The 18,582-nt window shown below is 44.2% G+C and overlaps 1 protein-coding gene and 1 long non-coding RNA gene across 2 annotated transcripts; both read left to right on the forward strand.

Moving 5' to 3' along the window:
• Positions 1–6,889, forward strand: LOC137591555 (F-box only protein 3-like). The gene is made up of 12 exons (XM_068309631.1): positions 1–92; positions 1,966–2,055; positions 2,284–2,447; positions 5,009–5,123; positions 5,232–5,436; positions 5,641–5,686; positions 5,789–5,873; positions 5,962–6,084; positions 6,166–6,272; positions 6,361–6,468; positions 6,548–6,630; positions 6,746–6,889. The coding sequence occupies exons 1-12, from the start codon at positions 1–3 to the stop codon at positions 6,887–6,889; spliced, it is 1,362 nt and encodes a 453-aa protein (XP_068165732.1).
• A 3,272-nt stretch (positions 6,890–10,161) lies between these two features.
• On the forward strand, positions 10,162–13,649 carry LOC137591585 (uncharacterized). Its single transcript, XR_011034669.1, has 4 exons — positions 10,162–10,431; positions 12,060–12,147; positions 12,456–12,561; positions 13,051–13,649. It is a non-coding gene; the product is annotated as an uncharacterized lncRNA (long non-coding RNA).
• Positions 13,650–18,582: the final 4,933 nt, after the last annotated feature.

The following is an 18,582-nucleotide window of genomic DNA, read 5'->3' on the forward strand; positions in this document are numbered from 1 at the left end:
ATGGCATCTCCCGCGGAGTTACGGATGGATCAGCTTCCTTCAGACCCCCTGCTTCACATTTTTTCCTACCTGAGCTTCAAGGACCTGGTCCAGTGAGTGTCTAACAGCACAACCGCGTCGCTGCAGACCGGAAAGCACCGACCGGCAGTCAACAGATGTCTTTGTAAACAAACACAAGTAAAATAGCTGCTGGTCGCGATCCGGTTAGCAGCAGCTGGAGTTCAAGTCAGAGGAGAAGATGTTGTGTGACAGTAAAAAATGTTAAAAAAAAAATAAAAAGTTTAAAAATGAATTACAATATTTTTAAATTTGTTCTGTGAGAAAAAATAAGTCCATGTCAGGAAAAAAATTATAAAACAAGTTTGACGTACATTCATTCCAGTCTGCTTCACACACTAGCCTAGCAAACCATGCTAACAGTAGTTTATAGTTTCTGATCGTTTCTAACAGATTCCGGAAGAGAAGTGTGTTATTAGTTTATTCCAGCTCGTTTTCACGGCTGGTGCTAGTTAGCTGCATGCTAACTGTTTATATATTTTTTAGCATGGAGTGCGTTCACACGGAGTTCAGATGTTCGATGTTCGATCACTGCAGCCAGAAATAGATTATAATCTGACATAAAACAGCAGATATTCCTCTCAGCGGTAGAGAAATAATGCATTTCTTTCCTGGGGTGTTTTTTTAACTTGCTGGTTACCCAACAGACTTTTTTCATACCATCACAGGCTGGGCTTGCACTAGGAGCTAATATGACTAAGCCACTGTGGCTCAGTGTAAAAAATTTGAGCCAGCCACAAAAAGCCGCACTCTGTGTCCAAGACAGTGGCGCACGGGCGGACAACCAACATTCATCGCGGAGCCCGGGAAATTTTTTAGAAAATGGGGTTGTTTTCCTGCAGTCTGAGGGCAAAATCATCTGTTCAGTTTACCTACAAAAATACACTAAAGTCAACAGTTCAAGCTGAACTAACTTTATTTCTGTCCTACTTTATGAAGGTATAAATGTGAGATTCAACAATTGAAAACTTCCATTCACTATGTGAAGATACAGTCATACAAATATTACTCAATGTTTACTTGTGTTTTACTTAGACTATAACGTTGACCACCACCAACACCATTGTTATGCCATAGTTTATTTATTTATTTATTTTAAATTCAATAACATGATTTTTTATTTCAATTTAAAAAGGCATGAAAAATATCAAGCGAGGTGAATACACATTTATATGCATCGCTGGTTATTCCTGCCGGTCATAGGGAACAAAAGTCTAAGACAAGTATTGATAATTAATTTACCTTCTGATCGGTCTGTCACCCCTCCTACCCCCTCTCAGCATTCACCATTTGTTTATTAAAGAGGATTTTAACAGAAAACACTGGATTCTTTTGATCGATCGTCCTCGCCTTGTCTTACACCAATTTGCGTGTTCAGCTTGTAAATAAACAATATTTTTGTTTTTCATTGGACGAAAGGAGGTCGTGACCCGAGTGCATATTTAATGATCGGGAGCGTTCGGGTCACTTTGGCTATTTCCGTCGGCATGCTTCGGCTAAATTCCGTCGGCATGCTGAAATAGTGGCGCTGGCGCCGTTCGCTAGCGGAAATAGCGAGCGCCGTTAGCGAGCAAAAAAGTTGTACGTTTTAGCCTTTTTCCGTAAAAATAAGAACGCCACTGTAGCTACACAGTCTAAAAACCTTGTAGCCAATTTGGAATTTAATTTGCCTATGGCGAAGTGGCGAATGGCTAGCGCAAGCCCAGACAGGATTTAACTGAGACTCAGGTGGGCTCAGTTGTTGTGTCTATCACTGTTATGAAGTCCGTTTGGAGAATGTGTCATTACTGCTGTGAAAAAGTCTTTTAAAGTGTGAGCAATCAAAGCCCAGATGTGTTTTTTTATTTAATGTGATGGATTCATGGTTGTGAGGTTAAAGCTTTTGTTTCTGTCTTTTATTTCTTCTAGTTGTAGTTCTGTCAACAGGAGGTTGAATGAGTTATCCAAAGACAACCCACTGTGGAAAAGCCTCTGCTCCAAACACTGGCTGCTGACGGAGTGAGTACCCACTAGCTGTGTGGCTTCTTAATATAATTTAGTTTGTGTTCAAAAATTTAAAATTTAAATTGTTTTTTTTTGTAAATGCACCCCTCTAAAAGATGAAATGCTCTCGGCCTTGTGTGTTCCACCTCATTCATTTTAACCTCAGATCAGACTTGTATGGTTGGCTGTGTGCTGGTGCTGTCTGTTGCTGAACCGTGACTGAATGTGTTTGTGTGACTTCAGGGCGGACCGACAGAAGAATGGTGTTTCCTGGTACTACCTGTTCAAACAGTACTACATGGACCTGGGCCGCTACATTCAGTACTACCCGGAGCTGAAGACAGCCTGGGAGCAGCTGAAGAGCTTCCTGCAGCAGAAGTGTCCACACATGATCGCGTCGCTCAAAGGTGACGACCAACATCAGTCAGCACCTGCTCTGAAGGAACTAATCCCCCCCAAAAAGAAAACTCATCATTTACTCACCCACAGCTTTCATTTAATTTTAATTTGTTTGAGTCGCCGTGCTAAGTGGCGACTGTTACAGTAGTTCCTGTGTGTTTCTTTGTTTTTGTATCCTTTCTCTTTGAATTTTGTCCTTTCACCTTTGTTTTTTACTACCTGTTGTTGCCAATCAGATTGGTAACGACTTTCTTATCCTTTTAAAACTTTTTCTGGACATATCCCCTACATTTTTGTCAGCGTGGTATCCATGGCAACTGGAGAGCGCATTGTTTACACTCACCATCACCTGATCGCGCTGCGCGCAGCTGGGCCCAACATCCCGGAGCAGCTGAGAAAAAGCCGTCAGGGCCGCAGAGCTGGGGCAAAGCTGAAGGCGAAGAAGATGAGGTTTCATTATTAAGGGGAACGTGAGGTCTCTGGGGAGTAAGGCGGACGAGCTCGCCGCGCTGGTTAAAACCCAGCGGGAGTATCGTGAGTGTAGCGCAATGTGTTTCACGGGGACATGGCTGCACTCACACATCCCAGACAATAGCATGGTGGTACCCGGCTTCAGTCTTGTTCGCGCGGACAGAGACATTAGTAGTAGCGGCTAGAAGAAAGGAGGAGGGATTACAATGTTAGGGAGAAGTGTTGCAATCCGGGACACTTGCACGTGAAGGAATGTCTCTGCAGCCCGGACATCGAGCTGCTTGCTGTGGGAATGCGGCCATATTATCTGCCTCTGGACTCGAGAGTTCATGTCCGCTGTTATATTTCCAACCTACATCGCCCCATCAGCTGACGCACCAATGGCATGTGACATCACCTCCACTGTTGCCAGGGTGCCGACCCAGCACCCGAACGCCTTAATAGTGATCATAGGTGACTTCAACCATGTCACCCTGGACCGATTGCTGCCCACATTCCATCAATATGTGGACTGTCCCACCAGGAACGATAAGTCTCCAGAGCCTGGGTCCTGCCTGGAGTTTCTTTCTCAATGAGGGAGTTTTTCCAAGCCATCGTTGCTTATACTTGCTCCGGAGGGCATTGTTGGCTTTCTATCTGTAAAGCGCTTTGAAATGTGTTCTGATATGATTCAGCTCTATATAAATAAAAGTTGCCTGAGAGAATCACCTTCTTTGATTTCTCCAGTGCTTTCAACACCATTCAGCCAAGGCTGCTGGGTGAGAAGCTGCGGGGGATTATTGTCGACACCTCCACCATTTCCTGGATCGGTGACTACCTGACAGATAGGCCACAGTTTGTCCTCGGTGGTCAGCGATGCAGGAGCCCCTCAGGGGACTGTGCTGTCCCCCTTACTCTTCACACTGTACACAAATGATTTTCAGTACAACTTCGGGTCATAACACCTACAAAAGTTCTCGGATGACTCGGCAGTTGTTGGGTGTATAAGTGAGGGGAGGGAGGGGGAGTACAGGGCTGTGGTGGACGACTTTGTGGAGTGGGCTGGAGCCAATCACCTGAGGCTGAATGTTAGCAAGACCAGAGAGATGGTGATCGATTTCAGGAAGAAGGTGAGCACGCCACAACCGATCCACATCCTCGGAGAGGCTTTAGAGGAGGTGGAGGACTCTAAGTACCTGGGTGTGAAGATCTGTAACAGACTGGACTGGATATCCAACGGCGATGTTGTCTACAAGAAGGGGATGAGCAGACGTTATTTCTTGAGGAAGCTAAGATCCTTCAATATATGCAGCAAGATGTTGGAGATCTTCTACCAGTCTGTTGTGGCCAGTGTACTCTTCTTTGCCGTGGTCTGTTGGGGGAGCAGCATCGGAGCCAGTGATACCAACAGACTTAATAAGCTAATAAAGAAGGCTGGCTCTGTGATTGGCTGTAGTCTGGACACTGTGGAGGCCGTGGTGGAGAGGAGGGCTCTTAACAAACTTTTGTCCATCATGGATAACCCCGCTCACCCTCTCCACCACACTCTGGACAGACAGCGGAACTCATTCTCCAATAGACTACTACAGCTCCGCTGTCGAACAGAAAGGTACAGGAAGTCATTCCTGCCACAAGCCATCGCGCTACAAAACAGCTCGAAAAATATCAGCTAGAGTCCCACCACCAGTCTGATGTTTAGATATGGCTTCACTAGGTCCTGTGTATGGCCACAGAGTGCCACATTTATTTATGACTAAACGCATACCATGCTTGGATACTGTTGTTGTTGTTATTCTTATTATTCATTCATTCATTCAGTCATTTTCCAACCCGCTCAATCCGCTAACGTAGGTCGCGGGGTAGCCAGTGCCTATCCTGGCAGTCTCAGGGCGTGAGGCGGGGGACACTCCGGGCACGACGCCAGTGTACCGCGGTATTCTTATTATTATTAGTGTTAATAGTGTTAATATTGTTGATATTTTTTAGTGTTATTAATATTATTACTATCTTTCCCTATCTTCCTTTTCCTCAATGTATATTTTCTGTAATAATTCTGTCCTGCTACTGTAACGTCTAAATTTCCCAGTTTGGGATAAATAAAGTATATCTTCTCTGTCAGACGGTGCCACAGAGGTGGAGCTTAACGATATTGAGGCCCAGATCAGCTGCAGACTTCCAGATGACTACCGCTGCTCCTTCCGCATCCACAACGGGCAGAAGTTAGTGATCCCAGGGTGGGTATCCGTCTGATCACCTTCCCTGATGGCGTTGACCCGTCTGTCTGACTCCTTCCCTGATGGCGTTGACCTGTCTGACTCCTTCCTGTCTCTGCGCCCCCTCAGGCTGATGGGCAGCATGTCCCTGTTGAACCACTACCGCTCAGAGGTGCTGCTGGACGTGGAGACGGCGGCCGGGGGCTTCCAGCAGAGGAAGGGGATGAAATGCTGCCTACCGCTCACGTTCTGCTTCCACACCGGGCTCAGCCAGTTTATGGCTCTGGAGTCGGCAGAGGGACGCAAGATGTTCGAGTGCTTCTACCCCTGTCCCGTCAGTACCTTCCTGTCTGGGAGCCTTTGAAAATAAATGGCAGAAAGATGAAATAAGGCTTTGTTTAAGTTAATCAATCAAAGCTAGTGACTGTGTCTCATCAAGTTCTGAGAGCTGATTTCATTTGACGATAGAAAAATATTTTTCAAAGCGGACTCTGTGCTCGAAGTCTGAAAAATCATGTGACCTGTTTTTGTGTTGTAGGATCAGACGCCTCAGAATCCTTCAGCCATTAACATGTTCATCACAGGTGTGTCCACTCATCTGTTCGATGGCAGAGAGACGTGAGAATCAGATAGTTGTCTGCAGAAGTGATGCTTCATCCAGGACATTTCCCTGAATGTGTGTTCAGGCTCCCGTTTCTCAGAGTGGTTCACGACCTACGTCAACAACGTGGTCACAGGAGAATATCCCATCATCAGAGACCAGATCTTCAGGTAAATAACAAACATGACTGGACTGGGAGGTTCTGTCCTGATGGGATGTACGTTCTCCTAAACGATCTCCTCTTTGACGCGTCTGCAGGTATGTTCACGACAAGAGCTGTGTGGTGACCACCGGTGACATCACAGTCTCCGTTTCTACCTCCTTCTTGCCAGAGCTTTCCTCCGTCAATCCACCACACTTCTTCTTCACCTACCGCATCAGGTACCGCCCCCGTCTTGAGCGTTCATCCTCATCCGTCGCATTTCCCTCCTGCTATTTTTAACGGGTTTTAACGTATTTCAGAATAGAGATGTCGAGCAGCGCGTCCCCCGAAGCCGCCTGTCAGCTCGACAGCTGCTACTGGAAAATCACCGCCTCCCACAGCAATGTTCAGGGGCCCAGCGTGGTCGGTACGGCGTTCACGATCACATGACCACCTGAGTGGTTCGGCTGAGAACGGCTCAGGAGCGCCCACTCAGTTCTTGTCTCTGTGCGCAGGAGAGTTTCCTGTTATGACACCTGGAATGGTTCACGAGTACTCCAGCTGCATCACCTTCTCCACCCCCTCAGAGTTCATGGAGGGACACTACACCTTCCACAGGCTAGGTGACGTCACGTTCTGGATGGGGGGCTGATTTCCACATTTCAACAACCAGCACAGCTCACACGTTTGTTTGCCTTGCAGCCAATAAGGAGGAGGTTTTCAACGTGGCCATCCCTCGTTTCTACATGATCTGCCCTCCCTTCAGAAAGCCCATGGTTCCAATGGTAAACTTAGCGTTAACACACACACACACACACACACACACACATACACGACAGCTGTAAGGATTTGAAGTCCTGAAGATCTCACGCTCCTCTGGCATCTCAACACCTCCCGCAGCAGAATACGTCGGACAGCTTCACCTCTGGCTTCGACGACCACGAGGACGACGGCGAGTATGGAGAAGATGACAGCGATGGAGACGGAGACGACTTCGGCGATCTCGAAGAAATTAACATGGCTGCCTTGGAGGGAGTGTGGTAGCCTCCACACATGTGACCTCTGACCCCTCCCAATCGCCAGCAAAGCCCTACTGCCACATTGTCAAGGAAACCAGCTGGACTTGGTTAAGGTTTCACTAGGAGCAGCAGGGGATTCTGGGACAGGTAGTACCAACCAGAGCCATACATGGGACAGCACTAAGTCGACTTCCAGCGGTCAGACAAAGAAATGTGAAGTTTTCTAGAAAATATCTTTATATATGAACCTGTTGGATGAGTTCAGACATCCATGTTCTGTTTTGGTTCAAACGTTATCGACTGAGCGACAGAACGTGTGCCTTGTTGCGAGTGTAGATGTACAGGAAGTTGTGTCGAGTGTACGTCTTGTGCGCCAATCAGGAGTTTACTGTACAATGTTTATCATGATGTGGATCTGATATTTTTTTATAGAAGAGTTTTAACAATGCGAGGGTTCCTCTCTTCCACTGCAGGAACCAAACGATCTAAAACCTTTTTCTCCCGTTTGCAGTTTGATTTAGTCACGCTCTGACTGTCCAGCTGCCTCTTCAGCCCGAGGGTTCGTCTGTCAGGCTTGACACAGCCTGCCAGTACAGCTTGTGTTGGCCGTACAGACCCTCAGAGATTTAAATCATCGACTTACAAAAATAATTTGATCGACATTGCTGGCTGTACTTGTAATTACAGATTTCAAGTTTATCTCAAAGCGCCTCTGTGCCTTGGGTTCAGCCTCACGCATCTTCCAGCGAGGCTAATGAAGCTCATCTGGCGGCAGCGGTGGCTGATGCAGCCACAAAACCATGATTACACTACTTGTGATGTCACAGATGCCATCCAGTGTTAATCTGAGCATCAGAGATGATCGCTCCCCTTTGAATCTGACTTCCTGCAGTGGAAAAAAAGTTCAGCAGTTGTGGTTTTGTTATTTCCAGGGTATTTCAAAGGATGTGTTCTTTATTTCTGAAGAACAATTTTTTCTCAAATGGGAAGTGGTAATAATCTAGAGGAAGTCAGGAGGAAGTTCAAATATTTGCTGGGTTACTCAGCGCCTCACGTTGTTTCCTAAACTTGTGTTTGTCACATAAAGTGGATTTATGTCTCCTGTTGTGGAGGATGTGTTGTCACCGATGTGATTGGATGGTTTGTTTTATATGTTTTGGGTAAATAAATAACAAATATCATTGCAGACTCACTGTTTACTGTCACATGATCAAAACACAGAAACAGGAAGTACCTTTTCACAATACAAATGCTTCCTCTTCTTCCTTTATCACCTTTACTCTTCTCCTTTTCCTCACCACCTTCTTCTCCGTTTCGCCTCCTGACCGGAGCTGGTCCTGAAGCTGGTCCAGGTCTGGGCCCACGCGGGGGTTGCACCGGCCGCTGTGCCTCCTGAAGCCTCCCAGGTAGTGGGACCTGAAGCAGCAGCAGAAGGGGCGTAGCGTGCAGGCCGGTTAGCCGTGCTGATGTGCTGCTGCAGCCGGCTGGGCAGGAAGAAGGAGCACTGGCAGTCCTTGCAGGAGTACGGACGCTCCACGTCGAGACAGCCCACCACATGGCTGATGGCAAAACCTGCAAGGACACGCGCAGGGATCACTGAAACCACAACTGGAACTGCCTGAAAATAAGTTGCACCTGATATACCATCTAAATATCATTGACCAAACATTTCAAGCTGCATTGTGGGTAATGCAGCTTGAAAAGGTTTTGAAAAGGAAAGGATGTTTCTCTGACACTGAATCTCTAAAAATTTTAACACATTAACACAAAAAATGCCGGGTTTTCGAGTGTTTCCTGTGTGACAGACCCACCCCACTACCTTTCAGTTTGGTTTTCCAGCCACAGATCAGGCAGCAGTAGTTGCCCCTCTCTGAAGACAGCTCCACGTCGTCCCGCCGTCCATCCGCTTCAGCGGTTCCACCGTTTGGGGGGCGTCATCTTCTCCACGTCCCTCCTGCTTCTCATCTGACTTGAGAACCTCGTGCCCCACCTCCTTTTCCTCCTCCTCCTCTTTCCTCTTTCCACCTCTCCGCCACATTCCTTTTCCTCGGTGACTTCCTCCAGAACCCCTTCTCCTCGCCCCTGTGGGGTACCCCCCCTCCCCCTCCATCTTCTACACGCAGTGTTTAGAGATGATGTGTTTGAACAGCTTGGCGAAGTCTGCTAGTGAAGAAGCAGTCAAAGCAGTGAAACAGCTGAGCAGAGCTCTGGTCACAACAATAGCATAGCGGAATGGAGCTACAAGCTTCTTCTTTTCCTTTCGGCTTTTCCCTTCAGGAGTCGCCACAGCGAATCAATTTCCTCCATCTAGCCCTGTCCTTTGAATCCTCTTCTCTCACACCAACTACCTTCATGTCTTCCCTCATTACATCCATAAACCTCCTCTTTGGTCTTCCTCTAGGCCTCCTGCCTGGCAGTTCAAAACTCAGCATCCTTCTACCAATATATTCACTATCTCTCCTCTGGACATGTCCAAACCATCTCAGTCTGGCCTCTCTGACTTTATCTCCAAAACCTCTAACATGTGCTGTCCCTCTGATGCACTCATTCCTGATCCTATCCTTCCTGGTCACTCCGAGAGAGAACCTCAGCATCTTCATCTCTGCTACCTCCAGCTCTGTCTCCTGTCTTTTCCTCAGTGACACTGTCTCTAGACCAAACAACATCGCTGGTCTCACCACAGTTTTGTACACCTTTCCCTTCATTTTAGCTGAATGGAGCTACAAGCTAACCCCCGGAAAAAGCTCACAGAAAAGTTTTAAATCGTCTAAATTCACCTCCGTTACCTGCGACCGAATGTCTGTGTGATTTAAAATGTACCATCACTGCTTGTAATCATTTTTACGACATTATATCTAAATTGTTTTGATAACTCACCAATAACTACGAGCACTTCCTCTGAAGCTCACTTCCTTGTTCGTGTCCAGGACAGCCAATCAGCTCGCTCCTCTGTGAACGATAGACCAATCAGAGTCTAGTTCGGAGAACTACTTTAAAGGGGCCCTATTATGAAAATCACACTTTTCAGGTCTTTACATATACATAGTGGTCCTCCCTAACCCGACCAACTCCTAGAATCTGGTAAACAAACACTTCCTGCATCAAGAGATATTTGGACTTTTAGGAAGTCATGGCTCTGAACGACTCGATTGCTAGAATAGGCATCCTTGACGTCAGACTTTGCACTCTGCTATTGGACAGAGTATTGGACGATATGGACTGGTTGACACGCCCATGGGCGTGGTCATCCGCAAAACGGAGTTCTTCGTGTCCGACGTGAGGCAGCAGTCTGTTGAAATGGTGTCTGTGACAAGGAGACAAGGTAGTTGCTCAGTTGTTGATTGTACAAATCAACACCAGTGTTTATTTTTAATCCCATCCAATGAAGAACAGAAGAGAGCGTAGTTGCATTTCATTTTTAATGGCTATGTGCAGCTACATCGCCTCCACGTTTGTTTGTGTGTGAACCACTTCACTCCAGCCTGTTTTAGCAATGAGGGTCAGTCCAGACGGGGCTTTGCCTGAGACTGATCCTTACCGGACCAAGGAACTGCACCCTGGCCACAGGTTAGTCTCACCACATTTATCTGTTTTGCAGTTGTCTGTTAGCATGAGTGATCCAGTGCTATTTGGCTAATTAGGTGGTACTGCTTTGTTTCGTGTTTGCGTGTCTGCGCTCCAACGTGTGTGTGCTAAACCTACAGTATCTACTGTAGGTACAACGTGTGTGTGCTAAACCTACAGTATCTACTGTAGGTACAACGTGTGTGTGTTAAACCTACAGTACCTACTGTAGGTACAACGTGTGTGTGCTAAACCTACAGTATCTACTGTAGGTACAACGTGTGTGTGCTAAACCTACAGTATCTACTGTAGGTACAACGTGTGTGTGCTAAACCTACAGTACCTACTGTAGGTACAACGTGTGTGTGCTAAACCTACAGTACCTACTGTAGGTACAACGTGTGTGTGCTAAACCTACAGTACCTACTGTAGGTACAACGTGTGTGTGCTAAACCTACAGTACCTACTGTAGGTACAACGCACCAGAGTTGGGCTCACATTTTATCTTTTTTCTTTTTGTCGGTTAGCATGAATGAAGTCATGCTATGCTAGGCTATGTAGGGAGGTCTCCTTTGTTTCGCGTTTGCGTATTGCGTGCGTGCACTCCCACACGTGTGTGCGTGCTGGCCTACAGTATAAAGCTAAAACGCACAGTAAGTTGGTTCTTATTTTCTTATTGTTTGTTAGCCTGAATGAAGTCATGCTATGCTAGGCTATGTAGGGAAGTTGCCTCTGTTTCGCGTTTGTGTATTGTGTGTGTGTGTGTGTGTGTGCGTGCACGCCCGATCACGTGTGTGCGTGCTGGACCTACAGTAGGTACAACACACACAAGTTGGTCTCATATTTTCTTATTGTTTGTTAGCATGAAGTCATGCTATGCTAGGCTATGTAGGGAGGTCTCCTTTGTTTCCAGTTTGCGTGTTGTGTGTGCGCGCACGCTCCCACACGTGTGTGCGTGCCGGACCTACAGTATAAAGATAAAACGCACAGTAAGTTGGTGTCATATTTTCTTTTCTATTATCTGTCAGCATAAATAAAGTCAACTTATGCTAGGCTACGTAGGGAGTTGTGCTTTGTTTCGTATTGTGTGTGTGCGCACGTGTTAGTCGATTGTTTGTTGGTCGTCATAGCGACAACGCACACAGGTCTGTCCTTCTTTAATGACACTTGTAATTAAGGGGTTGACTAATTACAACTGTGTAATACTCGTCATGTTTTTTTGTTTTGTTTTGAGTAGGATTAACTACTGAAGTGGACAATAATCAAACTGCTGTCTCCTTGAATTGATGAATGAATAAGCGAATGAATGAAGACCAAAGATCTAATTACCTAGTTAATTTTCTAATAGTAATTTTCTAATACAGTAGATAATTTTATAGAAGTAAGTTATGACTGCGTTTGAGAACTTTCCTAGTAACTAAAACAATGGCATAAGGCTAATAATGACTGATTAACCTCTGACACAAACTATTTGACTGTTAGCAGTAGGTCAATGCAAATTTACTTTGTAGTCATCATCATTAAGCATGAATGAAACACACTACCTACTTTCCTGCTTTTACAATAAATGCCTCGTATATTCATGCTTTTCTTAATACTCCATCATTTACTTATCTGTTTTATTTCTGTAGCTGTCATAAGACACAGGAGTCCTTGCTGACTTCAACAAGTGGTTACAATAACTACAGAGGAATCCTTAGCTGGTGTGTGGTCATGCTGGTAAGACAAGCATTTGAGTTATGTACATTGTCAACTAGACACAGGTGAAAGCAGATCTTACTATATTTGTTGTGGATCTCAAAAACATTTCTTCACAATTCAATCATTTGGATCAACATGACACACAATACTGTATGTTGTGAGGAAATGTGAGTTGTGCTTTGTTTCGTATTGTGTGTGCGTGCACGTGTTAGTCGATTGTTTGTTGGTCGTCATAGCGACAACGCACACAGGTCTGTCCTTCTTATCCAAAATCAGAACACTGGTGTCCTGAAATTAGTGTCCCTCTTCCTTGTGCATCCTTTCAGCCTACAGCCTCAAGGGACGTGGGGGGCCAAACTGACCCAGTGGACACTCATACTGTTGGTACACAGCTGTCCTGCAGGACTCTTCATTCCCACTATTGAAGTAAAGGTATGTACAAGTCATATTCCATACAATGTTTTAATTAATTGGTTAAATACACTAATTTTCTAAATATTGTGTTTACAGGTGTTGGGAATGCACGTGTTGATAGTAGTTCAGTAAAAAATAAGTGTTCTGTATTAGAATTTTCCAGCGAGATGTATGTCATATAATGTTTTGGCTCCTTGTTTCGTTACGTTTGGTGTACCCCTCTACAAGATCCACTTTCCAAAGGCTTTTGAAGGGACAATGCAGAGTCAAACCTCACAAGACAGCCAACATTCTGTTAGTGTTGCAATATTTTAATATTTCAAACAAACATGTTTTGAAATTCTGTTGGTAGTTGTTCGCCACAAAACACAGTAAAAAGTAACCATACAAATAAATAAATTAGTAGCAAGTACCAGGATGTATTTTGAACACAATTTTTCTAAACAAAGAAATGAATCAAACGATATCAATAACAGTAAAGATCTATCTTTGTGTTTTATTGAACAGGTTTTGTAGCTGACATGTTGGACCTCATATGTGACAAAGTCTTGGTGGACCCCATGCCATACACAAATGAGATGTTGTCCATTCCTCTCCCTGAGAATCTCTGCCCAGTATGAGCCTCCGGACAAGGAGGAGGTCATTGCCAGCTACATGACCAGGTTCAACCAAGACTCGGTCTGAATCCAGCGTAGTGGCCTTTGTCTTCAGGAAACTCCTGGCGTATGTGAAGGACCACACAGGCTGGGATGACAACCCGGATTCTGCACCCTAAGTAGCCCCAGCACCAGCCAACAAAGGGGCGATAGGCCAGATGTCTGCACCATCTACAGAAAAAGGACACAAAATTATTCATTTCACAATGTTTTCAATCCCGAGTATTACAACTGTTGTTGATTTCCTGACAGGATGGCCCTGTGTTCTCATTATTGTTATTGGCTGTATTGTTTTATGTAAATGCTTTTATGTAAAATGCTTGTATATGTCAACAGAAATGGATTGTGAATACCAACATTCAACATGTCTATTGATAAGATAAAATCAAGGTGTCGCAAATACAATATATTAGACTTTGTTGTACCTATATATGTCATGTTACTGCATTAATGAAGGAATGCCTAATGAAGCAAGATAAGACATAACTTGTTTTTATTCCCACATTTTTCAAAGAACGACTTACCGATGTATTGGTCTCAGACGTGAAGGGCCATACTCGGCCCTCAGTACATGACCGGCCCTTTGTAGGGTGTACACGTTTAGGCACACAGGCTGGAACCCAGGATGTTGAGTCATGCACGGAACTTCATCAACCTCCTGCAGACGGCTCCTAACCTACAGTGAAAAACATGGTAAAGGTCATTTGAATTTACAATTGTAAAAGTAGCTGAATACCGTAGAGATGTAACTTTGTGGTTTAGCTGTGAGCTTGCTACTTGTATCTCCAAACAGCAGTTTTCTGCTTCTGTTGGCGTACATTCAGGGTCCACAGGAACACCTGTACAACAGGTGAACACACCTCAAAATAGAGCAGATAAAGGCATCACTGCAATATGGTTACATCATTTCAGCATTAACCTGGCGTGGTGGTGGCAGGTGTTAGCTCCGTGTGTCTTGTCACAGAGGACTGCCTCAAATATTTAGCAGCTTAGTAACGGGTTAATTCAATGTGATATAAAAATAAAGTAACTTAGGTCACCAGAAGCTAGCATTAGCCACATGGTAATAACTATCAGAACCACCATCAGAATTTACTGTCACTTATAGAAGTACAGCAACTTTTTAGCAGTCAACACATCTGCACATATATAAAATACATAATAACCATTCAGAAACGTCCTGCTGCAGCCGCACAGTCAGTGTTTCTTTAGGAGCCCCCGCTTCTGGTCCGACTCAGGGTCATAGATGTACGCCGACACGATGGGTCCTCCAAACGCCATAATGATAACAAACGTAATGCCGGTCAGTGTCCCGTTAGCCTAACGCTCTACTTCAGAGGGGCGTGGCCCAGGTGAAGGAGGCGTGGACCAGCGGAGCTCATTAACATACTGCAGCCGGAGGCCTGAAACGAAGCGCTTTGTGAGTAGCTCAGATGAGCGATTTTGAAAAGCTGATATTTAGGACCACAGATCACTTTAGGTCAAAATATTTGGAATACAGTCTAGTTGGACATCTGGCAGCTGAATAACATTAAGTTAAAAATACATAATATGGGACCTTTAAATCCAGGACACTTGGAAGCTTTTCAAGGACTTTAAAGATCCTCCCTGACCTGCAGAACCTCCTGAAAGAACGTTTCTGTGTCCTCTGGAACCTCCAGGATCCTGTCAAACACCCTTGACTTCTAGCTTCCTATCCAAGGCCTTTGAGACCTATGTGTGTTATCTTAATATCTTATACTTGTCAAGAGCCCCTGGAACCTCTTGAAGGATTGTTCTACCACAACGGTGGCCTACAGAACCCTCCCCAGACCCAAATGCTCCGTCTCAAGCACCAGCTGAGTCTCTTCAAGGCTCTGTAGAAGTCCCTCTGCAGGATGAAGACACCTTCAAGGTTCCAAACCCACATGATTGACCTTTAATTCAAGAACCTCTGCCACCGTCTGATGGATCCGTTAGCATTTCCAGGACGTCTTCAAGGACGTCTCACCGTCTCCTGGACCAGACTTTTACTCACATAAAAAGTCCTTCTCTGTGATTGGCAGGTGTCATGTTTACATGCAGCCAAACCGCACCAGCAAAAAAAATAATAGTTTGAGTCCTAATCTGGTTAACGTTGTGAAAACAGCTAAAAATCTGATGAATTTCCACATATATCTTTATTAAAACCAGATCATGAGATTTAATTAGACTAAATAAAAGTTATTGATCACTAGCATGATTTTCCTGAAATCATGGATATAAAATTTTAGCTCTTTTTCAAAAAAAGAAAACAATTTAAATGAGTTATCTCGGGCAGTTGAGACGTTGCGTGATTTCAGTCATTTGTGTTTGGTGAACCTGAAATCTTGTTGTTCTGTGTTTAATAATCCAGGGGAACGCTTTTCACAGCTGTGCCGTTGGTTGATTTATATTTTCACTAGAGTTATATGTTATATCTATGCAATACTTAACGTAATTTAAATGATTCTTCTTGTTGTTTATTCATTCTTACTGTCTCTCATAGGTGCCAAGCAAATAAGTTAATTATCCACACAGCCTCAAGGTGTGAATGATTTCATCTAACAACCTGGGAACAGATCTTGCCTATATGTAAATTATCTGGTCATTAATATTTATTTTTCAGCTGCTATCACGCGAGTGTTTCTGAAGCATTGAACCCAAATTTATTACAGTTGGGGTTAAAAATTGGCAAAAATAACAGATTAACGGATCTTAAATGATTATTTTAGTCTCATTGAACTCTTTAAAAGTAGTCCCAAGGAATCAACCGGCTGCTCCTTCAAAATAAAAGCCCTTGGCCGTGCCTGTCTGGAGTCACCTTGGGGAGTGCTGAGTGCAGCATCGCTGCTGATCACTGGTTCTGTCCGTGTGCGTGAATCTGCTGCTGAAATGAGTTTAAACCCACAATCCATACACTGAACTCTGCTCTCACCAATGGTGTGTTTATCGAACCCAGGATAAGAGCCACTGGTTTATGGGGAGTAATTTTAGTCCGTTGTTTAATGTGTTAGCATTCCAGAGTTTGCTAAAAAACAAACAAACAGTAAACACAAAATACAGCTGAGGATGATGGGAATGTTTGTAGTTTTGCAGGACTTCAGTGTCGTATTGCCAACATTTGTGTCACCTAGGCTGCTTTCTGGCTCGATGCTGCCCCTGGTGGTAGGAAAGACTGCTGGCAGCAGACAGGGAAGATGTCAAGGACCTGCTGACCAGTCAGTGCTATCGGCTGGGATGAACGACCGCCACAGGTAACAAATCACTTGTTTGCCATATTTTAATTGTTGGTACTTTTCAATTTTATTGTTGAAATCATTATTGATTATCAGGTGCGTTGGTTTTCCTCAGTGGATCATGACACAGAGAAGATCTTCCTCTCAGCATGGTCCCACCCTCTTCTCACCAGACTGACCAATCCTGATGCTTCTGTCTGACACTGAAGTCCAATCAGAGCCTCTCCATGACATTTGATCTGGCTTCAATGCACTGCCCTTAATGTCCATACCTTTTACTACACTTTGAAGTTTGATTACTTTCTCAAAATTACAATGTCAAAGGATCTCATGCCAGGTTTGTATATCATGGCACACCTTACACTGGTCAGTATTATCAACAGTAGATAGGTAATACAGCTTTTTATATTCATGATTGCTAAATCTGTTACCATCCTTTTTTACTTTTTATGTCATTCACAATGTGGGATATTGCTCCTGCATCAACCATAATGCCATTGATTTTTACTTTGGGGTTTGAATCACCATCTTTGGCTTGTGTAGCTTTGAAGAGGTAGTCATGTGCTTCTTCAACTGTGACTTTTCTTGCATTGTCCTGTTTATCTTTCTTTTTACACAAGGACTCTTGATGTGTGTTGCTTTTACAAAAGTTTCACCACACTTACGGGTACATTTCCTTGCTCTGTGTCCTTTTATTCCACACCTAAAGCATGTCATATTTGCATCTTCACCTTTTCCTCGGTTGTTGGTGTACTTCTTTTGGACATTTCTCTCATGCTTCGCATCTGTTTTCATCACGTTATCTATGGTCTCAGTTGTGCTCATTTTTTCTAATTACTCATATATTCGTAATCTTCTTTTGAAATCAGCAAATGTCACATTATCCTCATTTTGCGTTATATGGATAGCTAGTGGCTTGTAGGCATCTGGTAAACCACCAAGATTCATGGCTATGATAAAACCATTACTGAGAGTCTTACCAGCACCACGTAGAGCTGTATTCAGGTTCTCTGCTCTAATGATGTACTGTAGTACGTAGTTGACTCATTGTCTGCCTTCCGCGGCTTTGTCAAGGATATGTACAGGTTTATGATACTGGCTTTGCTTTTACCTGAGTAATGTTCTCTCAGTATTCTCAATGCTTTTCTCCCATCATCTGTTGCATCGTGTCTGATTAACGACAGGCTTGTGTCGTCAATTAGCCTAATCAACTCAGCATAGCAATCCGGATTCTTTATTCTGTCTGCTTCTCTCTGCTCATCGCTAGCTGCTCCATGTGAAATAGTTTCTTTCAACTTTAGAGTGTGTAAATGTCCCAAAAATCTTGTTTCCCAAAGGTCGTACTTTTCTTCAGATCCATCAAAGAACATTTGCAGTGACAGGAGTCCAGCAGCACGTGTTGCCATTTTCTTTCCTGCATTCTTAAATTTAGCTGGTACTTTGTTAAATCAGTTTGTTAGCTCGAGTAATACGTCTCGGATACTTCTTAGAATATGCACATCGTTCATTTGCTGACTGATTGTAGTAAGCTCCGTCTGCTACTTAACGTTAGCTTTACCTCCGTGACTGTTAATATTTCTTCGACTATTATCCTCCCTTGCACACCTTTCAACCTGTCATTCCGTCGGCTCAACGTTGCCCGTGTGTCTGGGCCGATAACCTGTTATGGCGTGTAGGTGGAAGAAATAACTTCTTGGAGTGCAAAAGAACTTAGATGTCAGTCATGCTCTCTTAAGCGTCTCGCAGGAATGTTTATTGAACAATCTTTTAGCGGGTCACACAGCGGAACGACAGCTTTACTATAAACACCAATTAGAAAATATAATGAAAAAGTGACGTCATACATCCTACAAAATAAAAGCCTCTTTTACACAGAGCGTAAGAGCGTTCTAAAAATGTAGCCACAAGCGTTGTTCTATCATAGTGTAGATGGGAAGAGAAATGGCGTAGGAGTTATCTTGAAGGAGGAGTTTGTTAGGAATGTCCCGGAGGTAAAAAAAAAAAAAGTGTCAGGTAGAATGATGAGTCTGAAGCTAGAAATAGAAGGTGTGATGGTCAATGTTGTTAGTGGGTATGCTCCACAGGTAGGATGTGAGCTGGAGGAGAAGGAGAAATTCTGGCTGGACTTTGATGAAGTGATGCAGAGC

This window comes from Antennarius striatus, chromosome 24 (assembly GCF_040054535.1).
Source record: "Antennarius striatus isolate MH-2024 chromosome 24, ASM4005453v1, whole genome shotgun sequence".
NCBI classification, from domain to species: domain Eukaryota; kingdom Metazoa; phylum Chordata; class Actinopteri; order Lophiiformes; family Antennariidae; genus Antennarius; species Antennarius striatus.

Coding starts and splice junctions, on each gene's coding strand:
- LOC137591555 (XM_068309631.1), top strand. CDS start 1: ATGGCATCTCCCGCGGAGTTACGGATGGATCAGCTTCCTTCAGACCCC. Junction 5,124..5,231: donor CAGAAGTTAGTGATCCCAGG/GTGGGTATCCGT, acceptor GCGCCCCCTCAG/GCTGATGGGCAGCATGTCCC. Junction 6,085..6,165: donor TTCTTCACCTACCGCATCAG/GTACCGCCCCCG, acceptor AACGTATTTCAG/AATAGAGATGTCGAGCAGCG.